We start from the raw sequence: 24,016 nt of genomic DNA, 5'->3' as shown, positions 1-24,016 counted from the left end.
TGTTTTGCTCCCAGTGAGATGTAGAGGCGCTCTCCAGCATATCTCGGCTTTTAGTGGATCCTTTCACTTAACTCCAGCTCCTACAGCTCTGCTCCACCTTTCATGAGTCAAGCTATATCACATCGTCCACCACATATCAGCACCATCAAGAAGACTTTCACTCACCATGTCAACGGATAGCACAATCATCCTCGTCACCGGTGCCAACACCGGCATAGGCTATGAAACTGTCAAAGCACTCCTCCGCTCAGACAGAAAGTACACGATCCTCCTCGGTGGCCGCGATATCTCCAAAGCGGGAGCCGCGGCCAAGTACGCACAAGATGAAGTGAAGTCGAGCGCTGGAAGCACGGTCTCGCCGCTGCAGATCGATGTTACAGACGACTCCTCCATCACCGCCGCGTTCCACACCGTACAATCGAAACACACTGACATCGACGTCCTGATCAACAACGCCGGCGCCTCCTTCGACTCCAACCTCCTCTCCAAAGAACTAAGTGTTCGCGAAGTGTGGAACAGATCCTGGGACACGAACGTCACGGGCGCGCACATTGTTACTGAGGCTTTCTTACCCCTTCTGCTCAAGTCTTGGGCGCCGAGGCTGTTGTTCAATACCTCCGGCCTATCGTCTTTAGAAGACGCATCAAACCCCAAGAGTCCCTTCTACAAAGAAGCACCAGCCGGTTTGCCAAAGCCGTTCAGCCCCATTGCGTATCAGTGCAGTAAGACGGGGCTGAACATGTTGATTGTGAACTGGACGAGGCTGGTGAAGGATGGGGTGAAAGTTTTTGGGGTGGCGCCTGGTATGTCTTGCGTTCTGTCATGATCTGTAGATATCGTTCGTCTTGCTAATTATTTTGCAGGCTTCCTGACGACAGGACTTGGTGGCAATCCCGAGATGTTGAAGAAAGCTGGCGCGGGAGATCCGAGTAAGGGTGGTGCGGCTTTGGTTGCGGTGGTGGAGGGCAAGCATGATGAGAATGCTGGGAGAGTGGTGAGAGAGTATGGTGATAGTGCGGTGCAGAACTGGTGAGGAGTGGTCAGTCATACGGATGCCTTCTGCTTGTGGTATCAATCCTCGACCATTGGATTGTCAACTTTACGAAGCGCAGTACTGTAGTCTGGAGTCCATCCGTTGTGTTATTTTGAGCACAAGTTGAGCCTGTCACTGTTGCCAGTGGACGTGAACACTGCCACGCGTCCAGTTCGATCCGCAGTGCAAGCCGATACAGCCGTCAGGAGTCGATGTCAAGCTGCCGAGGCTGCCTCAGGCTCCAACACTCGAACGCTCGAACATCTGTTACAAATCGCTCAACGGCCCAATAGCAAACGGTTGTGTTTCATCTTGTCACGGGGTGCTCACACGCACGCGACAACAACGAGGCGCCAGGATACTCGTCATCATGCGTGGAGGGTTCCTGCGTAGCGGCCGCGGCACGATTATTTTACGAGTCGCCCAACGACAACGTGACTACCGCTGGTTGTGGCGGTGGTGATGATAACTTCGCGCAGCGTGACGTACACTCTTGGTTCGAGAAGCCTCTCAAGTTGCCTGATTCGGTCGCTGCAAATGCACAAGCCGGTGGTAAGTTTCGTGTCTAGATTCTGTCAGGTTAGCTCAGCCCTCCGGAGAGTCGTCGATGCGTGCGCCACGAAGCATGAACTTTTGTTGTGCTGGGCGTTCTGCAGATGAACAGCCAAACAATATGGTTAAGTTTCTTGGCGGAATGTGTGCAATAAAGCTTGTGAGATGATGCGGTCCGACTATTCATCCTGTCCAAGGTTCGACAGGTATGTCCTTGCTGGGAACGAAGAATGGGCTGCAGGAGCACATGTTTCCAGAAAATGTTGTTGCAGAGGCTGCTGGGATCATGCCTTGAATAAGTTGGACGATCAAGTTGTACATACCTCAGTCTTCGAGCTGTTGGAGACGTGATGTTGAGGTAGACATGACATGCCTGTAGGTGGCCATCTTGATCTCGGGTACATGTATTCGAGCTTTGAAGCCTGTTTTATGCGCGGCAGCATGGCGCTGATCCCACACGAGCTAGCAAGAAAGCAGCAGCTTTTCATTGCCGAACAGATCGCCTTTCGCGTTGGAGATCTGTGCTATGGTACTGCGACGCATGCCATTGGTCGTCTGTATCTTGATGTCCTTGTTGGCGAAACATCGGGACATCTGAACGACGGTTGAGCCTCGTGTACGGTAGTTCCGTAACAAGTGCCAGGACGACGGTTCTTGGAGGTCTCAGCCACGCAGACATGTGCCCACCATAGCTAGAGCCACAGGTTGTAGCTGACGTACACGCACGACACGGTACGCTTTGCCGTGGTCGTGATCAGACGCCACAGTGTTGAACAGATGCGGACGTCAGCCAATTGAGCTGCAGGATTACCGCATTGGCGGTATTACACATCGAAGTGCGCTCTGGTGCGAAAGGCAAAGCAGATGCACCGAAGCTGAGATTCAAATGCACGATCGATTGAGAGCGTATAGTATTATTGGTAGACATGCACAGCTGAGAAGTGAAAGAACTGCCGGATGATAACAGCAGTCGCGCATGTACCCTTGCAGATTGCAGTGAATGGGCGATGATCGTGCCCTGCCCGATGCCGACATGGGTTTGGCGTTTGGTGGTGCCTGTCGCCACTGTGCCAGCCTCGAGCAACGGCTGGGTGCGCTTGCCCATCATGACGCGAGGGCCTTGGCTGTGGCGCTGACCATCGACCACTTTTCGTTGGCAGCCACGGGTACACCTTGAGCCTCATCCTGGCGTGCCTGGAAGCCCGCATAGTGTACGAACGATTGTCTCGACGAAACTGTGGCTACTGTCTGTGCTAGTTCTGCATCACCCTCACTGTGCGCGCGACAGTCCTGCACGTCCTGGATCCGCGCCACCGCCCACCGGCCAACACACCGGGCGACTCGGGATTTGCGAGGCGCCACCCCAAGGCTTACCACGACAAGCAGCAGCTGCGCTTTCGCGGGCTGTGCAGCGCAGAGACAGCGTCGGTCGGCAGGCCTGCTGGCTGACGGGCGTTCGAATATCTGCACACCAGCAGCCGCCGCGCTGCGCGGTGACTACACCTACTCCTACTCCGACAGAGGCCACATTCTTGACCTGTTTCCCTCCTTTCGCCTCTCACCACCCGCAATCCTCAAGTGGGGGGAGATAATTCGGTGTTGCGAGCCCACACTTCTAGAACCACCGCCACAGCGCGACACAACGGGATCGTAGTCATTGGACCTGGCGATTTGTGAAATGCGCTCGCGGGCACTGGAATTGCATTGGAGTATCACGCTTGGGGCGCAATTGGGGCATTTGCTGGGCATCTAGACTTTGGTGCGTCACATCTGCTATAGTACTTCGTGCTGCGACCCACCCGCGCGGTCAACATTCACTCGCCCTGCCCTGCGCCACGACTGCGGGTCTTGCTTCGCGATCACATGCGCGTCGGGGTTGAGTTGATGGAAGACCGTTGAGCACGTTGGAACATGGCGACAGCGTACTGACCAGTGCGCTCAGACTTCTCGAACCGTAATCTGTTTCGAACGTTAATAATACCGACTGAGCCTCATGGCAGCGACCACGCGAGCGACCACGCCCTCCTACCCTGCTGAGCCCTTCGTCTCCCTCGAGGGCGCGCCGCGCACACCGACGTCTCTATCGTCAACCGCCGGGCCGACCTCGACGAGTGCCGGACCTGAGATCCCCAACCTGCTACGCGCACAATCGCAGCAACAGGCAGATCCGACGAGACTCAGCCTGTCGCCAAAGTCGTTAGACAAGACGCGACTGTCGCCGGGCAGGCTTGCGTCCTTGCCTTTGACCGGAGCTGCCGCGATGGCTGAGATGAAGCGCAGGAAACAGCAGGCACACGCACATGCACAACAGCAGGCAGAGCAGAATTCGCGACAGACAAGCCCAAATCCTGCAGCACAAGCGTTGCATTCACTGATAGGTGCTGGAGGCATGAGTCGAGCAGCAGATGCGCCTGCTCCGAAGCTTAGCGAGCCCTTGCGGACAGTGGCCGAACACATTCAACTACCCGACAACAACGCGCAAACTGGCAGTGACGACCAAATCAGTCCCGTCAGTTTGGGCAGCTTCGGCACGTTGGAGAGCTCGGCAGGCGCGAATGCGGGCAACAGCAACGCCGCGATGGCAGCCACAGCGAACAATCAAAATGCCGCCTCAGGTCAACAATTTGTGGCTGAGCCCGACGAAATGAACGATGCCAACAACTACCAGGACAGCAACCGCAATCTCGCGGTACCTGATCAACAGGGCGACAAGGCAATATCATTTTCCTATCCAGGGCCGCCGCCTCAACAGGACGACAACCAGCAGGGAGGACCATCGCGCGGCATGAGCCTTCCGGGATACGGCCAAGGTAGTCCAAAATCACCCGCCTCAAACAAGCGACACAAGTGCCCGTACTGCTCCACGGATTTTACTCGCCACCACAACCTCAAAAGCCACCTGCTGACCCACAGTCAAGAAAAGCCGTACGTTTGTCAGACCTGCCAAGCGCGGTTTCGCCGACTGCACGACCTCAAACGCCACACAAAGCTTCACACAGGCGAACGGCCACACACGTGCGACAAGTGTGGACGGCGTTTTGCACGTGGAGACGCGCTCGCCAGACATAATAAAGGACCTGGTGGATGTGCTGGCCGACGGTCTAGCTTCGGCGGCGACGACGAATTTGGCGACGACGGCGGCATGGAAGGCATCGAGTATGACGATGATGAAGGGAACGACGAACAAGGTCGACGCGTAAGCGAACCAAATCGTAAACGCCAGCATCTTGAAACGCCCCAAGACCCCAACAGGCAGATCTATCGCCAACATTCAACGACATACCCGCCAGCGCATACGCAAGCCATGAGAGGTAGCATGGGACCTCCGCAGGTTGTCCACCCAGGCTCCAACAGTACCACATCGCCGCGAGAGATGTCAGGTCAGCCAAGTCCTGCTGGTGGCTCGTCCATTGGTTCATATTATGGATCTGGACAAGTGTTCGCAGAGCCAGGCGTTATGACACAGTCGCCGAAGCCCCTATCACCTGGTCAGCCACCTGATCAACAGCGGCTTAGCGTTGGCGAGCAAGGCGGGATGCGCAATCGTTCTACAAGCTTGACCACGCAGTTTCAACAAGCCCACTTTGGCCGTCAACCAGGTAGTGGCGGTGGCAGAACGCCACCCATGCAGAATGCCCAGTTCCCACCAGGTCATGCACCACCCTCTAACATCTTGCCTCCACTTGGCGCGGGCAATCCACAGCGTCAGCCGTCGTCCATGCCCGGGGCGCCTAATATGCACGGACATCAGCAAGCGCCTACTGCCGCCATCAACTCCAATCCTGGAAGCCATTCCAGCCATGGCCGATCTTCTGGGAGTAGCATGCGGGACATGATGCAGAACCCCGAAGACATTTGGGGTTACGTTCGCCAGCTCGAATCACGCTTTAGTAGAATGCAAGACGAGTACGAGCTTCGAATCAGCCGCATGCAAGACGAACTGATCTCGCTCAAGGGGCAGGTCAGTCAAATGTCCAACGCTGGCAGTTATACCAGCAACATGGACCGGCCTTACCCGTGACTAGAAGGCCCTCAGCCTCCTACCACTGTACATTATCCTCACCATGAGTTACCGCTCAGGCTGCCCTCGGCCCACGATCAAGCAACATTCACGGATCAGGTCAGGGCAGCGTGATTTCGCATTATGATGGTTGCTACGCAAAGGATACCCTGAAGATTTCATCGAAGACATGACCCGGAGTTTTGATTGTTTTAGAAGGCGGGCATACGGGGAGGGGAGGAGCGCGCACGCACGTGGAAGATTGAAACGCTTCCGTGTACCACCACTACTTTTGTTGCTGGATGCAAAGCGTTGGAGCTTAGAGATTGGATTCGGGTCATGTGAGGACTGATTGTTCGCATGGGACAGAAAAGCAAGCAACGTTCGCTTCCTCTCGCTCTTGTCACTACAGCCTTCTCGAAGTATGTAGCTCTATCAAAGAGACTGCAGACTGGCCTTTATCCAGGCATGGTATCACGTCGGCTACTCGTGCATGTGCGTCGCGAGTATGCCAGAGGCGGCACGGTGGTGCATTCTGTTCATATGCATCTACGCGCACCTGGCCACTCCAAGCATTTAATCTGCAACACCAGTGTACCACCATAGAGGCATCTCCCATGTTACCACTGAGGAATACCCATCATACCACCGCCATAATGCCATCCTACAACCTCCGCCGCGCAAACCTGGTCATCACCATCCTAGCCGGCCTCCTCGTAATCGCCATCTCCACCATCACATGCGCCTTCCACAGCACCTCCCTCACAACCTCAATCATCGCAAGAGATGCCACTTCCCAGTTTGACGATGCCGACCTCTACGAGAACTCCACATCACTCCCGCATCTCAACGCCAAGCCTGTCTGGCCACCCTGGTCCAAGTCCCCGTACGAGATCTACTATGGCAAAGGCTGCAAACTCTGGATGATGCTTCAAGAGGGTACCGCGCCGGCGGCGAAGTATAATGCTGTGGATGATCTTGCTGAGTGGGGGTGGAAGAATTCGATGGATTGGAGTGACGCTACCGTCAAGAGGGTGGTCGGAAGCATCGAGGCTCCTCTCGCAGATCAGGGCGTTACTCTAGGCGGTGGTATTAACGTCAACGTCCAGTCTGATCACTCGGAGCCGTATGGAGAAGAGAATGGAGGGAAGCCGACGAAGGGGAAGTATTACGAAGTCTACAATCCTGCGCAGGGCGCGATCATTGCGTATCGGAATTATGGTCCGGGGTATGTTGTGGAGAATAATGCTGCTTGGGGCGATGCGGCTCTTCCTGATTTGAAGAATTGGAGCGACGTCGTCTTTCTGACGTGGCTATCCCTTACGGTTGGGAACGAAGCTCAGAGGAAAGGGCTGAAGATTGTGGTGAGGGTAAACGTCATGAACGAAGATACTCGCGACGTGATCGAGGAGGCATTGAGGAAGGAGGGTGTGGCGAGTGGGAATGCGCCTGTGTGGCCTGGGCATGTTTTTGAGCCTGGTAAGTCTCCTTCTCGTCTCTTTCCCCAGTCCACTAATCCGCTGGTGACTTCTAGGCAAGATTAGCGGCAAAGGCCTCAAGCCCTTCCAGGCCGTTCTGGGAACGCCGAATGTCGGTGGTATCGTGTGGATGCTGGCGCAACATATTGATGAGCTGGACAAGAAGACGATCACGGGCATTCGAGTATGGGATAAGAGTGGTCTGGATAATCAGGATGCTGGAGTGTTGCCGTGTATTATGGTGCATATTGGGCCAGCTTGAGGTCGCCAGCGAATGTGCCATCGAGGGCGAACGTTCACGCTACAGGGAGTCACGAGGCTGGGAGCCAATGGAAATCACTTCCGCGGGGAGCTCTTCTGCGAACATTTCTTAGCTGCGATACTTCAAGGACCAATGCACGAGCTTCGGTAGGTAGTGCAAGCTGGGGGAGATGTCTGTGTCGCAATAGAGAAGAGAGCTGGCAGTTGCTGACTGTGGGACACATGCTGATCCGGCAGCCAATCACAGTACTAAGCGCGATGCAGCTGTTAAGCTAGGAACCTTCGATAGCCGTGCTCCTTTCAAGGCCAATACGCCAGTCTGACTACCAAGCCAATCTCCATGTCCATGGACTACGGCCACACAGTGGCGCGGGGTTCAGTCTGCGATACTAACGTATTGGCTGTTATGGAATCCGCCGTACGTCGACATTCATTAGCTGCCCTACTCGATCAGGCTATAGGAGAACTTATGCTAGCGAGAGAGTAGCTACATCCACATGTTGGAACTGGAAGCTGTTTGTGATATCAACTTATTGGCTGTTATGGAATCCGCCGTGCGTCGACATTCATTAGCTGCCCTACTCGGTCAGGCCATAGGAGAGCCTCTGCTGGCGCCACAGTCACTTCAACTTGAGGGGTGAAATAGGAGCCTCCAGACTCACGACATCATAGTATACATCGACAAGAGAGATGAAGAGTGTGGAGACTCTGGCGAGCACAGTCACTCTTTCGTGCTACGCTGGTAACCAAATATACATACACATCTGAAATCTGTCTTTGGCTCTTCCTTGACCTCGTCTTGGTGTTCAGAATTAGGGTGTAAATCATGCAGAACGCTCAGACAGATCCATCATCGACTTGTCGTGTGATCCACCCGCCACGTTGAGTCCTCGTCGTGCACAGGATAGATGCCAACACTCAACTCGGGAAACCCTCCATCAATCTGTCTCAAAGTGGCCGTAGTGTTCCGCTTTCTCTCTTCTCTATCACAACATCAGGATCGCAAAAAGGAAGTTGAGTCGGGAATCCTCCGCCAGTCTGCCTCATCGTGGTTATAGCAATTTGGAACCACATCAGTATCCAGAAAACCGCCAAAGGAATATCCTTTCCTCGCACACTGACTTGTTGCTCGTTCCAAAGATACCGTTATGTGTCGCGAGAGTCGACGTAGTATACTCAGACTGACTCCTCGTCATCAGAGGGTGGAGGACGTGGCGCGCCTGGATCCACGTACAATACGTCGTCTTGAGCTGCACCCTTGCCCTTGCCCTCATACGTCTGCACAGCTCCTCCTGCAGGTTGCGCTGGTACGAGCGCAAATTTGGGGTTTTTCCATTGCTCTGATTTAGAGCTTGAGCCCTGGGAAGGTGCGCTGTTGCCACCTGCGCTGCCACCAGCGGGGAATGGTTGCGGCCTGAGCGGATGTGGCCAAAGTGGGCCCTTCTTCGCGGCCAAGGGCTGCTGCTCTTTGTGAGGGCTATACCCGACGCCGCCTCTCTTTTCAAACTCTCTGTTGGCTCTCATGGCCTGGTCGAGCAGCTTTGTCTTCCTCCGTACGTTGAACAGGAAGACTGGTCTCTTCCCGAACTTGTCATTCTTGTCCACGTTCTTCGTTACAGACTCAGAGTCATCGTTGACCCGTTCATCGCCACCATTCCATACCGTAATGGAGCTTATAATAAGATCGGGGCCATACTTCTCCCTTTTGGTAATCAAGAACATACCGACGCTTCGGCCAATGGGGGTGCCAAGCAGCAACTCGTAGGCCACCGACCCGATCGGGAACGTGACGAAGGCAGGCAAAGGCGGAAAGTCGTTGATTCCATGCACGCTCAAGCACATGCTGACTGCGGCTACCACACTGTCCGCCAGATTGGGGTGGTCCACATGAAACCATCTTGGGAAGAGCCTTTGGGCCTTGTCCTTTCTGATCCTATTCGGCTGGGTGTATTCGACCGCGGCGATATCGTACCAGTCACGGATCGCAGGGTATATCGGTGCGGGCAACCCAGCAGGGAAGTCTCCTCTGGATCCTCGGGGTGGTGTTTGCAAGAATTGGGGCCAGGGAGCGTCGTTAAGTTGCCATGATATGATGCGCTGCGGCAAGCTGTACACTACAGTGTAAGAACCACACACTAGGCCAGTGTTGAAGGACCTGTAGGCACGATAATCGTTACTTGGAGACAACGAGGTGTCCAGTGGTTCGTGCTGGCTAGTCGAACCTGGTCCACCACCTCTCCCAGCAGATTTAGCCTCCTTCTCCATACCTTCGACTCCTGTCAAGCCTTGTAGGACTTGCAAAGGTGCCATATGAGGAGGTGTAGGGAGCACCTCACGCGTCCAACCCTCTGCGTCGGCGATATCACGTATAGTGTAGTCACGCTCTGCCGGTGCAGCCGGGACAGGTGCACCAGACCAGTCAGTCGCCGCCCCAATCATCCATGCTACAAGATTGACACCCGATCTCTTGAATGTCGCCATATATTCCTTCCAAATGACCACATTCTGGGTTCTATCTCCCCACCGCTTTGAAAGCTCCAGCGAATCGAATGGCTCATCGAACGCTGTGCCATTGATGTTGGTTGTGGCAGTCTCGAGGTCTTGGCCCAATTGCTGGGATGACGAAGCGATTCCAAGGAGGTCGTGCCCGGGCAAAGCCACGGCAGCGACCAAGCCAACAAGCGGCATCGGAACGAAGTAGATGAAGCGCATCTTGTAGTATGCGAAGCACTTCGTGAATGGTAAGGTGGAGGAGGCTGAGAGTATGAGTAGGCTTGGTGGACGTATTTGTGACTTGGGTTTGTGAAGGTGATATCCTTTGCCGAAGCTAGAGGTTGATACTGTTCCTGGATGTTGGATGTGGAGGATTGGGGAGCAGGTTTGGGGCTGGAGTGAGAGGCCTTTTTGACTCTTCTGTACAGCGCATCAGTGCCCTGTGCGTGTGAGCATGTCATCGCCATCGAGACAACGCATTGGAGGGTATGATCGGATGATCATGACACTGGAGAACGTCAGCCGTAGTGTGATGCGATTGCCTGCCGTTGAAGACGCATCAAGTATGACCACGGCAAGCGAGTAATGACGGGTCGACTGCCAACACAGACGATGGTGCTATAGACCACGCTTCGCATGCGCTGTACTCCATGCAGTGAATGACCTGCCTCGCTGTCGATGCTCTTGCGTCGAAATGTCCGCCATCAGGGGCGTTGAGGCGCAGCACGATTCCTTGAAACACTCCTGCAATCAGAACCTCCCTTTTAGTGAAGCCCGCCACAAAGACCTCAGCATAGTCAGCAAAATACCTTCAAAAGGCAAAGTAAGTGAGCGCAACCTTACCACATTCACTATCATGAAGAATCCATGCCGACTCTCAACAGGCGATTATGCCCCCAGTAAACTCTACACCAGCCCAGCTGATCTTCAAGATGTCAATACCAGCATCCTCTTCGCAAAGCCAGGGCTACCAGTACGTCCTCCCCCCTCACAGAGGCCAACACACGATACTGACATCACCAGGTCATAACCATCACATACCCTCTCTCACCTCAGGAGCCTACCACTCGCGTACAACGAAAGTGGGAGCGACTTCAAGATAAAAATCACCTTTGCGTTCCAGAAAGGAATCTCAAGAGAAGAGCTAGGCGCAAACCTAGAGCTCCGCCGGATAAGCTTGGCGCTCGTTCGCAGCAATGGAAGACGTGCAGAAAGCGACTTGCTGGTTGTATAGCGGAATGCGAGAGTGTAGCCTTTTGCGATAAGGAGAGGGAGGACGCTGAGCTTTCGATGATGGAGTTGAAGAAAGCGCTCGAGCATGAGAATCGGCAGACCGGATTTCGGGGCGATAGAGAGTGGATGGTTGGCAGGTATACAGTGGGTTCTTGGTAGTTGATGATGTCGGTAGCGGTACGATTCGTTGTGTGTTTCTTCGAATTTGAGGGTCATGTGCGTAAACTTCGAAGCTCGGGCCTTTGTTCCGAAGCTAGTTGGTGAATTGTCCTCAGGCTTCTAGCACAATTTAGCGTCATCTCAAAGCGCACACCCAACTCTTGCATCTTCCTCAATCAAAATCTGAGATAAACTGGGAACTGAGCCAAGAAAGGTTTTCCCTTCCGGATCCAGTACGCACTGCACAACGAATATATCGCCAGCAACGACATGCATCCCAGCCAGTTCGCACCCAAGCAACAAGCGACAACTCCATCGCGCGATACACCGCAGGTCTCACACGAGCTCCCACAAGCCATGTCGCGCCTAAATGCCACACTCGACGGCTCTATGGCAAAGATGCAGAAAATCATCGACGAGACCAAAGCCCAACTTCCCGAGCAACCTCGACTTCCGGACGTACCACAGATTGCGAACAAGAAAGATGCATCACCTCCATGGGACTGCGGATGTGAAGACGAGTTGTATACTCGAGACGGCTGTCAGTGCTACCAAGTCACCACGAGCGCGATCGCCGATCTTGAGGCTGGGCTGAAGAGAGGTCTGAAGCGGAAGGAGTTAGAAGAGGGTGGTGAGATGATGGAAGTCGACTCGGTGTGTGATGAGATGGTTCGAGAAGATGCGTCGCCGCTAGCTGATAGCAGGACCGCAAGCTATATGCTGCGAAGACATCCAGATGACAAGGCAACGTCGATGGCTGCTAACGCCGAGCCTTTGATGTTGCAAAGACAACCGGATGACGTGTCGCAGGGCAACAGAAAGATCATGGCTCTACCGGTGAGGAGTGAGCAACAGCTGGCTAAGGCAGGAGGACAGGCAGAAGAGCAAAGCCAATGGTAGCTGCTGATCGGGGCAAGGGACGACAGTGCCATCTTGCGCTGTCAACAGACGTCATGGCGACGCTGAGGTCTGCTATCAGAGACGGCCAATATCGGAGCCTGCCAGCGACATATCAAGCGTCATCATTCAGCTCTCCGTTGCATTGATCGCAAAGTCATGGCCTCGATGTAGTCACGAAAGCTAGCGTACGCAGTCATGCAAGCAGAGCCTCCCGCCGCCCAAGTCACACAGCACCAGTGCAATTGCTCAAAAGCCCCTTTGCTGCCAGCGAAGGACTCCATAGCCAGCAAGATCCGTTTTCTTTGCTTCTTGTTGGCGTTTCTGTACATCTCGTGATACGCATTGCGACACTGCTCAACCAACATCGGGTGGACGAGCCAGATGTTATAAATGTCAAGAGTTCCCAGCTCCAGCACACGATCGAAGATAGGTAGAGCTCCTTCCCAATCGAGGTAACCATTCGGTCGTGTGCTTCGTTGTTTCCAGTGAGATGTGGCTAGTTGTTCCAGTTCACGCGGGAGTTGTAGAAGCTCCACGGGTAGCTGTAAGTACTCCTCTTCGTCCCACTTGACATCGACAGTAGCATGAAGCGCCGGGCTTGGGAAGTAGCCGTTGTAGATGCCAGATTCGCCTACGCCAAAGCCGTTCGTAATTTGAAGGAACTCTCTGTAGTCGTCAGGAAGGACGGTTTGGAGGCGACCCTCAAGGGCTTCGATCTCTTCTTCCGATGCTCCTGCTTTAAAGAACATCCTACTGCTTTCTGGGTGGCCATCTTCTGTCATGCGATCGAAGCTGCTTTTCGCCGCGAGGTCGAGGAGCTCTTTCATCGACTTTCCCGCCAGTATAGACGGAACGAAGCCATGATCGAGCCTCGATTTGAATGTTTCGACCAATGCTTGTCCCTTGGCTGTCAAATCATCTCGGTCAAGCGAAAGAGCATCGGCAAGTAGGCCCGCGAGCCAGTATGGCCATAGACTCTCTGCTTCTGCCAGGTAGCGTATCTGCTGATATGCCCTCCAGCGTACGGCGATCATGCCAACTACTTCAGCGCTTTGAGCATCCAAGTCTGCAACGGCAACACCACCTGGTCGTGCTGAGGTGGTAGAGACCGTCTCCGGTGACTGATCGGCAGCACTATCTGACAGCGATGCTATCCGTGCAGATCTTCGCACTTGTGAGCCTGGATCCAATGGGCCACCGGAATAATGCAACTTCAACGAGATGTCCAATGCCTGCACCAGCCGCACTCCCTTGCCCATGGCCGAACTACCGGTAGTGCTGTCAGCTCCACAGACATCCTTCGCTTCAAGACATGCCTTCAGACCAGACTCGTCGTAGACGTTTCCACCGATAGGGAAGCCATGCGAACTGTCTCTTTTACATCGCTGGCGAAGTTTTGATAGGGCGTCTTGCGATTTCGCCTCCTCCGAAGTTCCCACTGGCCACTGACCTGTCGCTCGCGATGCGAAGCTGAGACCGGCCTGGAAGAGGCTGACTGGTTCTCCCGTAGCGGATGCAAGAAGACTGAGCAGATCTCTCGCAGAGTCGACTTCGCCAAGCACAGCCAGTTCGAGGGCGGTCTCGCAGAGTAGTCCTTTGACATGATCTATGTCGCGTTCTTGCGTCACCTTTTCAGGTGTTGTTCGGAGAGCCATGGCAAAGAGTGTCGTGACGATATTTCTCGATGCTCAGCATCTCAAGACTGACGTATATGAGTCTCTGGTGGCGGATCAGCTCATTCGTGCGTGGTGTTCTATGGCCTCGCTGCCTGAGCGAAGGATGCAGGCGCCTTGCCACGCAACAGGACGCTTTGAGTCGACATCTCCTGGATCGATGGTGCATCAATCGACGCGATTCCGCCTGGGTAGTAATCAGTGTTAAGCTCTACCAAAAGATCAAATCGGCAAGAGTGGCTGAATGGAGAAGGTGGGAGAACAAAGGAAGTCTTCATGTGTGCGGCGGTGCAGTTTCCAAGCTCAGACCTGTCAGTCATGGATGCCGGGAGTTTCCGACGCTACACCACATGCGAGCCATCGGTGGTCTGAGGTTAGTTCTGCTTCCCACACATCATTTCCTCCATCTGCGGTTTCACCTTCCCATCACCTTGCAACATGCGACAACCCGCGCAGGTGAACATCGGACCGCAACCATGAATCTGTAGCAGCAGTCTCAATCGACGGTGTTGTCGTATTACGATATCTCACCTTCCCCTGACGAGGAGGCTTCACAACTGTTCTCGATACCAGCCAACCATACTTTGAACCATGCGAGGTGGTATGCCGTTATCAGATCAGCCTGCCCGATATTTCAGGCTATTCCACTCAAGATCGGACGGCAGTGCGGCGTGATTGTGCGACGCCATGCTTCAATATCTGCCTTTGAGGACCAGAGAAACATCCTGCCAATCAACAATAGCGATGAGCTTGCTACAGCCTCGTGTTGAGGACAGCGAGCGTGGGTGGAAAGGTACGTATACGTCCGTCATCTTCGTACATTCTCTACCTCTTTCTCCCATACGACATAACCACTGCAAAACTTCTGAAGATCACAAAACTTCAACAAAGCACTTGCAAACCACGCCACACTACACATCAACAGTTACCACACTTCCTACACCTCCAAGGCATCCTCCAAAATGTCTCTCAGGTGGCTCTCATACATAGCCCTGCCATTCGACTGGCTTGCACGAGCATCAGGTCTCGAGGCCGCCAGAGAGACTGATGCGGCCTTTGCTGCTATGGCTGCTGCCGAACTTGGCAACTCCATCCAGCCGACTCCTATTGAAACCGAGCAAGAGCTTGACGAGATGTCGACATCTACTGAATCCGGTCATGAAATTGAGGCCTCCACAACAAGCACAACGACCTTGGCAAGCAAATCAGATCTTGTGCAGGCAAGACTTCGACGCAAAGGAATGGGTGGCGAGCAGTAAGGGGCAACGGCAATCTATCGAGACAGCAACGATGGGACGTCAATCGAGCAGCTCGCGATGTATTGCTGAAGTCGGCAAGCAGAGTGACGGTATATCTGCTCTGGGCGTCAAAAGGCTGCGAAGATAGATACTATTCAGCAACGCAATCAAAATAAAATTTCACCACGATCACATGCCATAGTAAATTCATCGAACGTCTACCATGCACAAGAGCTACTTGGACTGCCTATCTTCACTGATCCCAATTGCAAGAGCCTTAAGTCACCAGAATCGTCGCTTGTTTGCGGCAAGCGGCTGTGGAGAATGCTCCTCAAACACCCCATCCACACCCTTCGCCCCAAGTGTAAGATAGTCATCCATAGTCCTCGTCCTCAAAATTCTAAATTCACGCAACACCACAACACCTGACACATCTCTCACAATCTTTTCCCTCCCATTTTACACCGCAACAACAGATGAACCCAACAATCTTCACACCAGACCTCAAGAATAACCGCCACACAACTCAATCAACCCAACCATGCCAGCAACACAACACATCACCCGCATCCTGGGCAGCCGCGCGCAACGCTCGATGCCTCTCACTCCAGCACTACCTTTTGCACTGCAGAAGAGGTCGTTTTCTTGCTACAAGGCGTGGTGCACATTCACAACACAAGAGCAGCACCCTCTCCTGAAAACTCTCCCGAGCACCTCAGCGACAAGGCTTTCGAGATTAGAGATGCCGACGTCCGCGCCACCCAGCAGACTCAGAGAAGCAGGGATGGAGAGACCCTTAGCCCAAAGACTTCGCAGCCGCTTCGTCGAACAGAACGGAGAAGTCTGCGTTGCAAAGGATGTCAGTGGGCATATTGCCTGGCAGGCCCACGACGTTCCATGCCGACCAGAGGGACTGTTGGTGACGCTGCAAGAAGGGTTCGTAGCGCTGAAGGAGGAGTTCAGGAAGGACGGGGGACTTGATGAACGAGTTGAGAAGTGGATGGAAGAGGTAGAGGAGCCGGTTGGCGACGAGGTCGAAAGCAGGGAAGCTGCTCAGCCTGAGACTACGGGATCGACGGAAGAACAGCCACCGGGGGAAGAAGAAGCAGTGGCCGCCAAGACGTGCGATGATGTGGACATGTCGTTCGCAAGCTGGACGATGTGGTGATCGAGGAAGTCTTAAAGGAAGCTTAGTACACTCAAGAATCGTGCAAATTCACACTGCCTCATCTCTTTGTCTATGCTAAGCTCTTCTCATAAGCGCCGTGTCGTCCTGCAGTCGTACTTCGTGTGCCGCCTCGCCTCTGCTGATGAGCCCTGACGAACATGAAGCAAGCCGTAGCAATGCACGCGATCAAGAAACACTTCATAGTCCAGCTGAGGCCCTCAGACTTGGGAAAAGCGAGAGTCGAGCCAGTTGCATAGAGGGTGTCCTTTGCGGTGCCTGCAGCCTCTTTGATCGTGTCCTTGGCCGTGTCGATGACTTCATCAGGGTCGGGAGTGGAGGCGAACTCGGCGGAGCCAGCGTAGCCTAGAAATGGGGTGTCAGCGATGAGGGAAGAAAAGGGCTAGACAGCACGCCATCCGACTGGGACGAGAATGGACGTACTGGCCTAGAGCTCTGCTCTGATACCTTCATCTGGGACTTCAAGTTCGCCGGACTTGGCGATCTTGACGGTTGCCTTGGGCTTGTCTCCAGCGCCCTATTACTACATCAGTATCATTGTAAGTCTGTGCTCCTTGTTATATCTCACTTTGGGTGTGTTCTCAATCTTCTCCACAACGTCATAGCCCTCGAGGACTTCGCCGAAGACAACGTGACGGCCATCGAGCCACGAAGTGATGGCAGTGGTGATGAAGAACTGCGAGCCGTTGGTGTCTTTGCCGGAGTTTGCCTGTCCACATCAATCAGTATGCTGCCCATCTCTCACTCATTGACCTGCACACTAACCATCGACAGTTGTCCCTTCTTGCTGTGCTTCAACTTGAAGTTCTCATCCGGGAACTTGTCACCGTAAATACTCTTTCCGCCCGTTCCATCACCCTTGGTAAAGTCACCACCCTGGCACATAAAGTCCTTGATGACACGGTGGAAAGCGGAGCCCTCATATCCAAAGCCCTTCTCACCCGTGGCGAGAGCGCGGAAGTTCTCGGCGGTCTTGGGAACGGTCTTGCCGTATAGACCCATTACGATGCGGCCGGCATCTTCATCACCAATCTTGATGTCGAAGAAGACCTTGTGTGTGATCTTGGGGCCCTTTTGGGCTTCGGCGGTCTGGGCGAGGAAGAGGGAGGAGATGGCGCAGATGACCAGCAGGCTGGCGAGGAGGCGTTGGAGGGAGAGCATGGTTGCGGTATGTCACCAATGTGTGTGTGGTATTGGTGGTGTTCAGGTGGGAGTCCAATGGCCAAGTTGCCAGCTGTGTGATTACTACTGCAAGGTCCAGCTATGTACCTATCCCCGCATATGTGTGCTAACAAGGGTTCATTCGCAGTGTCACGTGTCGTCGCGTTCGGCAGTGACCTTTGAATCGCCATCAACGTTGTGCGCCCATCCACCTCCCTCCCGTCATCACTCTCCACCGCAACCATGGTCTTCATCTTCGGCAATAACTTCCTCGACACAACCCTCGTCACCCGCTCTCTTACGAAGTTCTACGGCATCGGCCCCAAAGTCTGCTCGCAACTCATGGCCAAGTTCCACATCCACAAGACCGCCAGAGTAGGAGGCTTGAAGGTGTCGCAGATCGACAGCTTGTCCGACGAACTATCGACGATGGTATTGGAGAATGACCTGCGGCGACAGTTGCAAGATAATATCAAGAGATTGCGAGAAATGGGTACTTATAGGGGACGACGACATGCTACGAGTCTGCCTGTGAGAGGACAGAGGACGAGGAGTCAGGTATGGTTTGATATATCGTGCATGAGAGGATGGAGTGGCTGATGTGTTGATGCAGATTATGACGGCGAGGAGATTGAATAGGGTAGAGAGGAGAGGGTAGACACATCGCGAGTGCGGATAGGGAATGATAAGGAAACAGCCACGTTTTGGGCACCGCGGTCATTATGACTGTGCTACAATACCGGACGGACATGGCGGCTGCATGGTCGAAAGTATCGACGCTGTGTGCTACGATGTCGAAGAGGCTATGAAAGCGTCGAGGCATTCAAGAAGTAAACAGAGAATCAAGCTCATCGCGAGACTGTGCATAGCCACATTTGGGGTATGTGAAAGATGCCTGACTAGCGCTGGGAGTCTGGTCATCGTGGAGATCAAAAGCAACAGCGAGGATGCAGGTGCAGGGTGATGGCCGGGACGAAAGTGTTATGTAGAGACCACATCACGACAACGGCGAGTGGTACCTTGTATACCGTATGTACAAACAGAAAGAACATTTCTATGAAGGACCCTCCACAGGGTGTCTGGCTTCACCTTTGGTCAGATGAAAAGACTGCCTTGGACACATCACAGCTCCGACCTTCCCATCGAATCACCACACAGGACTAGCGATGAGCTGTCGAAATGGTCCCTGGCCACATTCAATCCCTGGCACCTCTCACTGCTGACCACCTGCTTTGTCACCGCTGCCCACCTCATGAAAGCGGTGGTCTGATTTCTATGCGAATGGCTTGCAGCTCTACGCTTGGCGACAAGGTAGGTCAACCACAACAGCTTCGCTTCGTGTGACACTTCCCGACCACCATAGGACGGGGCAGACGGACCGATACGATGGACTTTTCTGGCCATCGCTGCTGATGCTGGGATCATCAAGCCATAGACCTGCCCTTTGAACCAAGAGTCATCGCTGAGCATATATGATGAGTGACAGGAGGGTGGTCGAGCCCATGTGCTGACCCGACTTGTCATCAGCTTCAGACTGTGCAGGCGGCAATATCATTCATGGCTTCACAAGGTGGCGACCGTAGTGATGCTGTCGGCTCAGAGCCTCCATACATCCGCTTGTCTCAGGGCTACAACATACGTCTGGTGGAACTTCTGCCCGGCAAGCCCAATGCTGCATTGGAAACAAGGCTGCGGGTCCACGATTTGGAGCAAGCTCCGTCCTACGATGCACTATCGTATGTATGGGGCACTCAGAAGGACAAGAAGGCCATCGTATGCAGCGGGAAAACGCTACAGATCACCAGGAATCTCGAAGCTGCTTTGCGACGAATGCGGCACTTGGACCGATCAAAGCTTTTGTGGACGGACGCAATCTGTATGTGCCAGGATGATGTAGTTGAGAAGACACATCATGTCGGCTTCATGGACAAGGTGTATCGTCGCGCGGACCGTGTGCTGGTCCACATGCCAGCGAGCAGCGATGCCAGACCACGCGATGTTGCGTCGCTAGTCAACGAGCACGATGTTCGCCTTGCTAGTCGACGACTTCAAGACATGCCCGCAATCGCCGACGACGAAGGGCTACTTGATGACGAACGATGGTCAAGTCTCGCCGGCTTAGTGCGTTCGGACTGGTTTTCGCGTACCTGGGTGCTTCAGGAAACCGGCGTGGCCCGCAATCCTGTCGTGTTGTATGGTGAAGAAGAGTTCGGCTACCGCGGACTCATGCGGCTGTTTCGCTGAATCACCAAATGTGCGTCGCAGCTGCTGAGACGCTACGGAATCTCCTACACATCCACCCACACCGATTGGGAAGACTGGACGCCAGATTGGAAGGCTAATTCAGATTATGACTATTCCGCTATCGATCTGTTGAGCCATGCGAAAGGCCTTGGCTGTACTGATGCGAGGGACCGTATCTACGCGTTTTTGGGTCATCCGCTGTTGCGAAGTGCCGATGACAATGCCCCTATCATCTTGCCAAACTACGCGAAAGACTACACCGAGCACAGACTGTACACAGACTTCACCGTAAGCTTACTGTCCTCTGCCACTGGGATCAAGGCTCTGTCGGCTGTCGAGCACGACGAAAAGACGATTTTGGATGATGACAGTCCGTCCAGGGCGATCCACTGGACTATGGATATCATCTGGAACTCTATGGGTTACTACAGCCTATTCTCCTATCGCGTCTCCGGAATAGCCGAATTGCTCGGCCGACTTCACGTCGACACGCCATCGGGCACTTTGCTGCTCGAAGGAGTCTTCGTATATACTGTCGACCGCGTGTATCAATTCTCTGAGGAGGAGGAGAAGTGGCCGATTGCCGGAGCAGCGAATGCTTTGGCATCGAATCATGACCTCAGCTCATTGTTAAGTCGGATTGCCGGAGCAGTTCTGGCAGCTCGGGTTGAACAGCTCGTGTATGACAGAGACGCCTGCTGGGATGCGATGAACATGAGTCTCTGCACTGGTTTGACCAATTACGAATGTGCAGAGGACGACCTGCAACAGCACCGAGCTAACGTTGCCGCGTTCTGGCACCTTCTTCTGGAGGTTGACAGAGCGCATGATTTTGAATTGGCATCGCTGCAAGACATGAATGCACCAGCTCATCCTGAAGGAAGTGCTGATCGCTTCTACGACGACATCTTATTGGCATGCAAAGGCCGCAGCTTCTTCATCACCAAGCAAGGCGACCTAGGACTTGGACCGTGGATAGCAAAGCCTGGAGATCAATGTTTTGTACTTCGGAGCGCCAGAGTGCCGTTCGTGTTGCGCACAGTCCGTGAAGGATGTTGGAAACTAGTAGGCGAGTGCTATGTCCACGGCATCATGAATGGTGGCTTTGTCGATGGGTCAGACGTTCAGTGGCAGAATCTGAGCATCAATTGAACGTGCCGGTGCTCTCGTGTCGCTCAATCCCGGCCGCATCGTGTGTGGTAGGCTCGAGTCGAAATGACTGCATCACGGGTGTCTTTGCACAACTTCCGGCTTCGCGATCAGAAAGCTGTTTGCATTCCGACTTAAAGATCGAGCCTGCTTACCCCATCATGCCCAGAGCCAGCCCGAGGTATTTGTCAGTTCCTTGAGGGCGCATGAACGCCTGCAATATGTTTCACATATTCAAGGCTGCGAACGTCCATGCGGGACGAGACGCCTCATGACGCGGTACCTGCACTAGATAGGACGTCTTCGGCTCTCTTGGGCTGAACTGCCGCATCTCAGACCAGTCTGCACACCTTGTTCGGGATGCCGATCTCGCCTGCCGACCCATCAATCTGGCAGATACCGCGCTCTCGGGTTGGTGGCGGCCAGCCCATGCAGGTGTCAGTGTTTCGGTATCCTTGGCCCGCGCCAAACAATTCTGGGCCTACGAAGATGGATTCCAGTGATAAGCTCGGCATCCCTTCCATGAGTCGGAAGACGGAGAACGTCGCTTTTACTGCTTCAAGAATGTGGCTTTGTTGACGTGAGCCCATTGTTTGGCTCGAGTCAGGCAGTCATGCGTCTAGACTTTCATGCGTACATCTGGCCCGGTGAAGAAACAAAGAATCAACGACCACCCTTCAAGCAGCCCTGGCAGAATATGGAAACTCGTAACGCAGTGCGTGTGGATGCATCCCGCGTCATGAAATAATGAAAGAAAAAGTTACAGCATACTTAGACGAAGGCAGAGCTCGAGGAGACTTTGGCAAATCGTCAGCATGTGGTCGCTTCAAGCTATACCGTTGCTCTTTGGAGCTGCACTAGCTCTATCGTCGGCTGAATGGCGATCGCAGTCTATCTACCAGGTTGTTACAGATCGTTTCGCGAGATCAGATGGCTCAACTTCAGCGCCGTGTAATTGGGGCAGCTACTGCGGCGGGAATTGGCAGGGAATCATCAGCAGGCTCGACTATATACAAGGAATGGGCTTCACAGCAGTCTGGATCTCACCGGTGGTCAAGAACATCGCATCGACACCTTACGGCGACCCATATCATGGCTACTGGGCATCCGATCTATACTCCTTGAACCCGGCGTTCGGCACAGCAGATGATCTCAAAGCTCTGGCGGCAGCTTTGCATGCGAGGGGAATGTATCTCATGGTGGATGTAGTTGCCAACCACATGGCGTTCAACGGAGCTCCAGAAAGGATCGATTATAGCACCATCGTGCCTTTCAACAGCCAGTCTCAGTATCACCCATACTGCGCCATCGATTGGAGCAACAAGACCAGTGTCCAATATTGTTGGGCGGGCGATAAGATCGTCTCGCTGCCAGACCTCAGGACAGAGGATCAGGCAGTGCAGGAGACTCTTAATACTTGGATCAAGCAACTGGTGTCCAACTACAGCATCGATGGACTGCGACTGGACAGCGCCATGTCTGTCAACCCGAGCTTTTGGCCCACCTTCGTGGCATCATCTGGCGTATATGCAGTGGGGGAAGTGCTCGATGGAAACCCGACCACGATGTGTGCATGGCAAGGCTATATGCCTGGTACAATCAACTACGCCGCATACTATTGGATCGTGCGAGCTTTCCAGTCCACCACGGCCACCATGAGTGAGCTTGCGAACAACATACAATGGCAGAACTACACATGTAAGGACACAACCCTACTCGGCAACTTCATCGAGAATCATGACAACCCACGATTTCCGTCCATAACACAAGACCCCGTCCTGCTGGTCAATGCGCTTTCTTTTGCCATGCTGAACGATGGCATCCCCATCATATACTACGGCCAAGAGCAAGGTTTCGACGGCAAGACAGATCCTTACAACCGCGAGCCGCTGTGGCCATCGAACTACAACACGGGCACGTCACAGTACACTTACATCAAGAGTCTGAACGCAGCCCGCCACCTCGCACAAGCCAAAGACATCGGCTACGCCACATCGAAATCAACTGTCGTATACTCCGACACAAAAACCCTCGCCACCCTCAAAGGCAGCATCAAAGGTGCCGGCCTCCTATCAATCTTCAGCAACCTCGGCGCATCCGCCGATAGCAAATCCGTCACCATTAAAGGCGGCTCCACCGGCTTCGCAGCGAACACTCAATTCACCGACCTCCTCAGCTGCAAAGTCTTCACAACAGACGGAAATGGAGACCTCGCTGTCACCATCTCCAGCGGTCTGCCACGTACGTTGTACCGCACGAGCGCGTTAGCAGGCAGCGATCCCTGCGTCAGCTCCAATGTAAGAACATCAATAAACGCAGCACAGATTCTAGCAGCGACTACAAGCAGACTTACCACTTCCACAGGCTCGACGCTCAGTACAGCTACTAGTAGTCTCTTAGCCGCGACATCGACATCTACAACAGAACCGAAGGCATCAGCAGCGGCAGCGGGATCACCACAACCAATCTGCAACATCGCCGTCACCTTCAACGCCAGCGTTCCCTCTTGGGCGCTGACCATCAGAGTCGTCGGCTCCATCCCACAACTAGGGAGCTGGAGTCCTGCACAGGGTGTTACGTTAACGTCGTCAGGTTCAACGACGTCTGGGGCGGTGAGGAGTGCGATTGTAAATATTCCAGCGGGCACGACTTTCCAGTATAAATTTGTTAGTGTGGGCTCGGATGGGTATGTTACGTGGGAGAAGGATCCTAATCGGAGTTTTGCGGTGACGAGTGATTGTGGGAGGAGTACGGCGGTTGTTAGTGGGAGTTGGCAAAGTTAGTCGTGAGGAAGGGGGAGGGGGAGGTAATGGGCGATGATGTATATAATGTGTAACTTATAGGACTTGTGTACGTTATAATGACCTTGATGATATTATTTGGAGCGTCTTGGACGAAGTTCGGGCTATCGGAAAAGGCTCGGTGGTTGATCTTGGCACTTCGCACCAGCTCTCTTCTAATCTCAGCCTATCAGAACCCCTGACGCAAGCTCGCTTCGTTGCCCAATAGGAGCAAGTCCAGGCTGCCAAAGCGTGCGTGCAGCTTCGCGCCCGCTTGCGATATAGCGTGGAAGCTGAGGCCACGTAGGCTGAGTACCTGAGCTTAGCTCTCTTCTGTTTCGGGGACAACAGTTCCCATATCCACCCACCACCCACCCACCATCCACCAACCACCCTGCCTCCACCCCTCGAGCCGCCATCATGGCCGACCCTCCTCCCATCGGGTATAATTCCCGCGAATATCGAATGCAGTTTTT

The 24,016-nt window shown here is 53.9% G+C and overlaps 12 protein-coding genes across 12 annotated transcripts; 9 read left to right on the top strand and 3 right to left on the bottom strand.

Annotated features, from left to right (window-relative positions):
• Positions 1-166: 166 nt before the first annotated feature.
• Positions 167-1,033, top strand: CLAFUR5_04861 (Short-chain dehydrogenase/reductase eupG; the record flags this gene model as incomplete). Its single annotated transcript, XM_047904009.1, has 2 exons — positions 167-803; positions 864-1,033. The coding sequence occupies 2 exons, from the start codon at positions 167-169 to the stop codon at positions 1,031-1,033; spliced, it is 807 nt and encodes a 268-aa protein (XP_047761413.1).
• A 2,545-nt stretch (positions 1,034-3,578) lies between these two features.
• Positions 3,579-5,606, top strand: CLAFUR5_04860 (C2H2 finger domain transcription factor crzA; the record flags this gene model as incomplete). The annotated part of the gene is made up of 1 exon (XM_047904008.1): positions 3,579-5,606. The coding sequence occupies one exon, from the start codon at positions 3,579-3,581 to the stop codon at positions 5,604-5,606; it is 2,028 nt and encodes a 675-aa protein (XP_047761412.1).
• A 596-nt stretch (positions 5,607-6,202) lies between these two features.
• CLAFUR5_04859 (uncharacterized protein) lies at positions 6,203-7,325 on the top strand (the record flags this gene model as incomplete). Its single annotated transcript, XM_047904007.1, has 2 exons — positions 6,203-7,064; positions 7,120-7,325. The coding sequence occupies 2 exons, from the start codon at positions 6,203-6,205 to the stop codon at positions 7,323-7,325; spliced, it is 1,068 nt and encodes a 355-aa protein (XP_047760600.1).
• Positions 7,326-8,500: 1,175 nt separating this feature from the next.
• On the bottom strand, positions 8,501-10,036 carry CLAFUR5_04858 (uncharacterized protein; the record flags this gene model as incomplete). Its single annotated transcript, XM_047904006.1, has 1 exon — positions 8,501-10,036. The coding sequence occupies one exon, from the start codon at positions 10,034-10,036 to the stop codon at positions 8,501-8,503; it is 1,536 nt and encodes a 511-aa protein (XP_047760601.1).
• A 475-nt stretch (positions 10,037-10,511) lies between these two features.
• CLAFUR5_04857 (uncharacterized protein) lies at positions 10,512-12,109 on the top strand (the record flags this gene model as incomplete). The annotated part of the gene is made up of 3 exons (XM_047904005.1): positions 10,512-10,790; positions 10,841-11,187; positions 11,473-12,109. 3 exons carry the CDS (start codon positions 10,512-10,514, stop codon positions 12,107-12,109), a joined length of 1,263 nt encoding a protein of 420 aa, XP_047760598.1.
• A 122-nt stretch (positions 12,110-12,231) lies between these two features.
• On the bottom strand, positions 12,232-13,764 carry CLAFUR5_04856 (uncharacterized protein; the record flags this gene model as incomplete). Its single annotated transcript, XM_047904004.1, has 1 exon — positions 12,232-13,764. One exon carries the CDS (start codon positions 13,762-13,764, stop codon positions 12,232-12,234), a length of 1,533 nt encoding a protein of 510 aa, XP_047760599.1.
• A 980-nt stretch (positions 13,765-14,744) lies between these two features.
• On the top strand, positions 14,745-15,041 carry CLAFUR5_04855 (uncharacterized protein; the record flags this gene model as incomplete). Its single annotated transcript, XM_047904003.1, has 1 exon — positions 14,745-15,041. One exon carries the CDS (start codon positions 14,745-14,747, stop codon positions 15,039-15,041), a length of 297 nt encoding a protein of 98 aa, XP_047760596.1.
• Positions 15,042-15,762: 721 nt separating this feature from the next.
• On the top strand, positions 15,763-16,188 carry CLAFUR5_04854 (uncharacterized protein; the record flags this gene model as incomplete). The annotated part of the gene is made up of 1 exon (XM_047904002.1): positions 15,763-16,188. The coding sequence occupies one exon, from the start codon at positions 15,763-15,765 to the stop codon at positions 16,186-16,188; it is 426 nt and encodes a 141-aa protein (XP_047760515.1).
• Positions 16,189-16,633: 445 nt separating this feature from the next.
• Positions 16,634-17,367, bottom strand: CLAFUR5_04853 (Peptidyl-prolyl cis-trans isomerase B; the record flags this gene model as incomplete). Its single annotated transcript, XM_047904001.1, has 3 exons — positions 16,634-16,723; positions 16,775-16,915; positions 16,972-17,367. The coding sequence occupies 3 exons, from the start codon at positions 17,365-17,367 to the stop codon at positions 16,634-16,636; spliced, it is 627 nt and encodes a 208-aa protein (XP_047760512.1).
• A 243-nt stretch (positions 17,368-17,610) lies between these two features.
• On the top strand, positions 17,611-18,025 carry CLAFUR5_04852 (37S ribosomal protein SWS2, mitochondrial; the record flags this gene model as incomplete). Its single annotated transcript, XM_047904000.1, has 2 exons — positions 17,611-17,925; positions 17,981-18,025. 2 exons carry the CDS (start codon positions 17,611-17,613, stop codon positions 18,023-18,025), a joined length of 360 nt encoding a protein of 119 aa, XP_047760595.1.
• Positions 18,026-18,924: 899 nt separating this feature from the next.
• CLAFUR5_04851 (uncharacterized protein) lies at positions 18,925-20,763 on the top strand (the record flags this gene model as incomplete). Its single annotated transcript, XM_047903999.1, has 2 exons — positions 18,925-19,488; positions 19,633-20,763. The coding sequence occupies 2 exons, from the start codon at positions 18,925-18,927 to the stop codon at positions 20,761-20,763; spliced, it is 1,695 nt and encodes a 564-aa protein (XP_047760592.1).
• Positions 20,764-21,575: 812 nt separating this feature from the next.
• Positions 21,576-23,543, top strand: CLAFUR5_04850 (Alpha-amylase A type-3; the record flags this gene model as incomplete). Its single annotated transcript, XM_047903998.1, has 1 exon — positions 21,576-23,543. The coding sequence occupies one exon, from the start codon at positions 21,576-21,578 to the stop codon at positions 23,541-23,543; it is 1,968 nt and encodes a 655-aa protein (XP_047760593.1).
• Between the last annotated feature and the right edge of the window lie 473 nt (positions 23,544-24,016).

The sequence above is a fragment of the Fulvia fulva genome, chromosome 4 (assembly GCF_020509005.1).
Source record: "Fulvia fulva chromosome 4, complete sequence".
Lineage (NCBI taxonomy): Eukaryota > Fungi > Ascomycota > Dothideomycetes > Mycosphaerellales > Mycosphaerellaceae > Fulvia > Fulvia fulva.
This window is presented reverse-complemented; position numbering and strand designations above follow the sequence as displayed.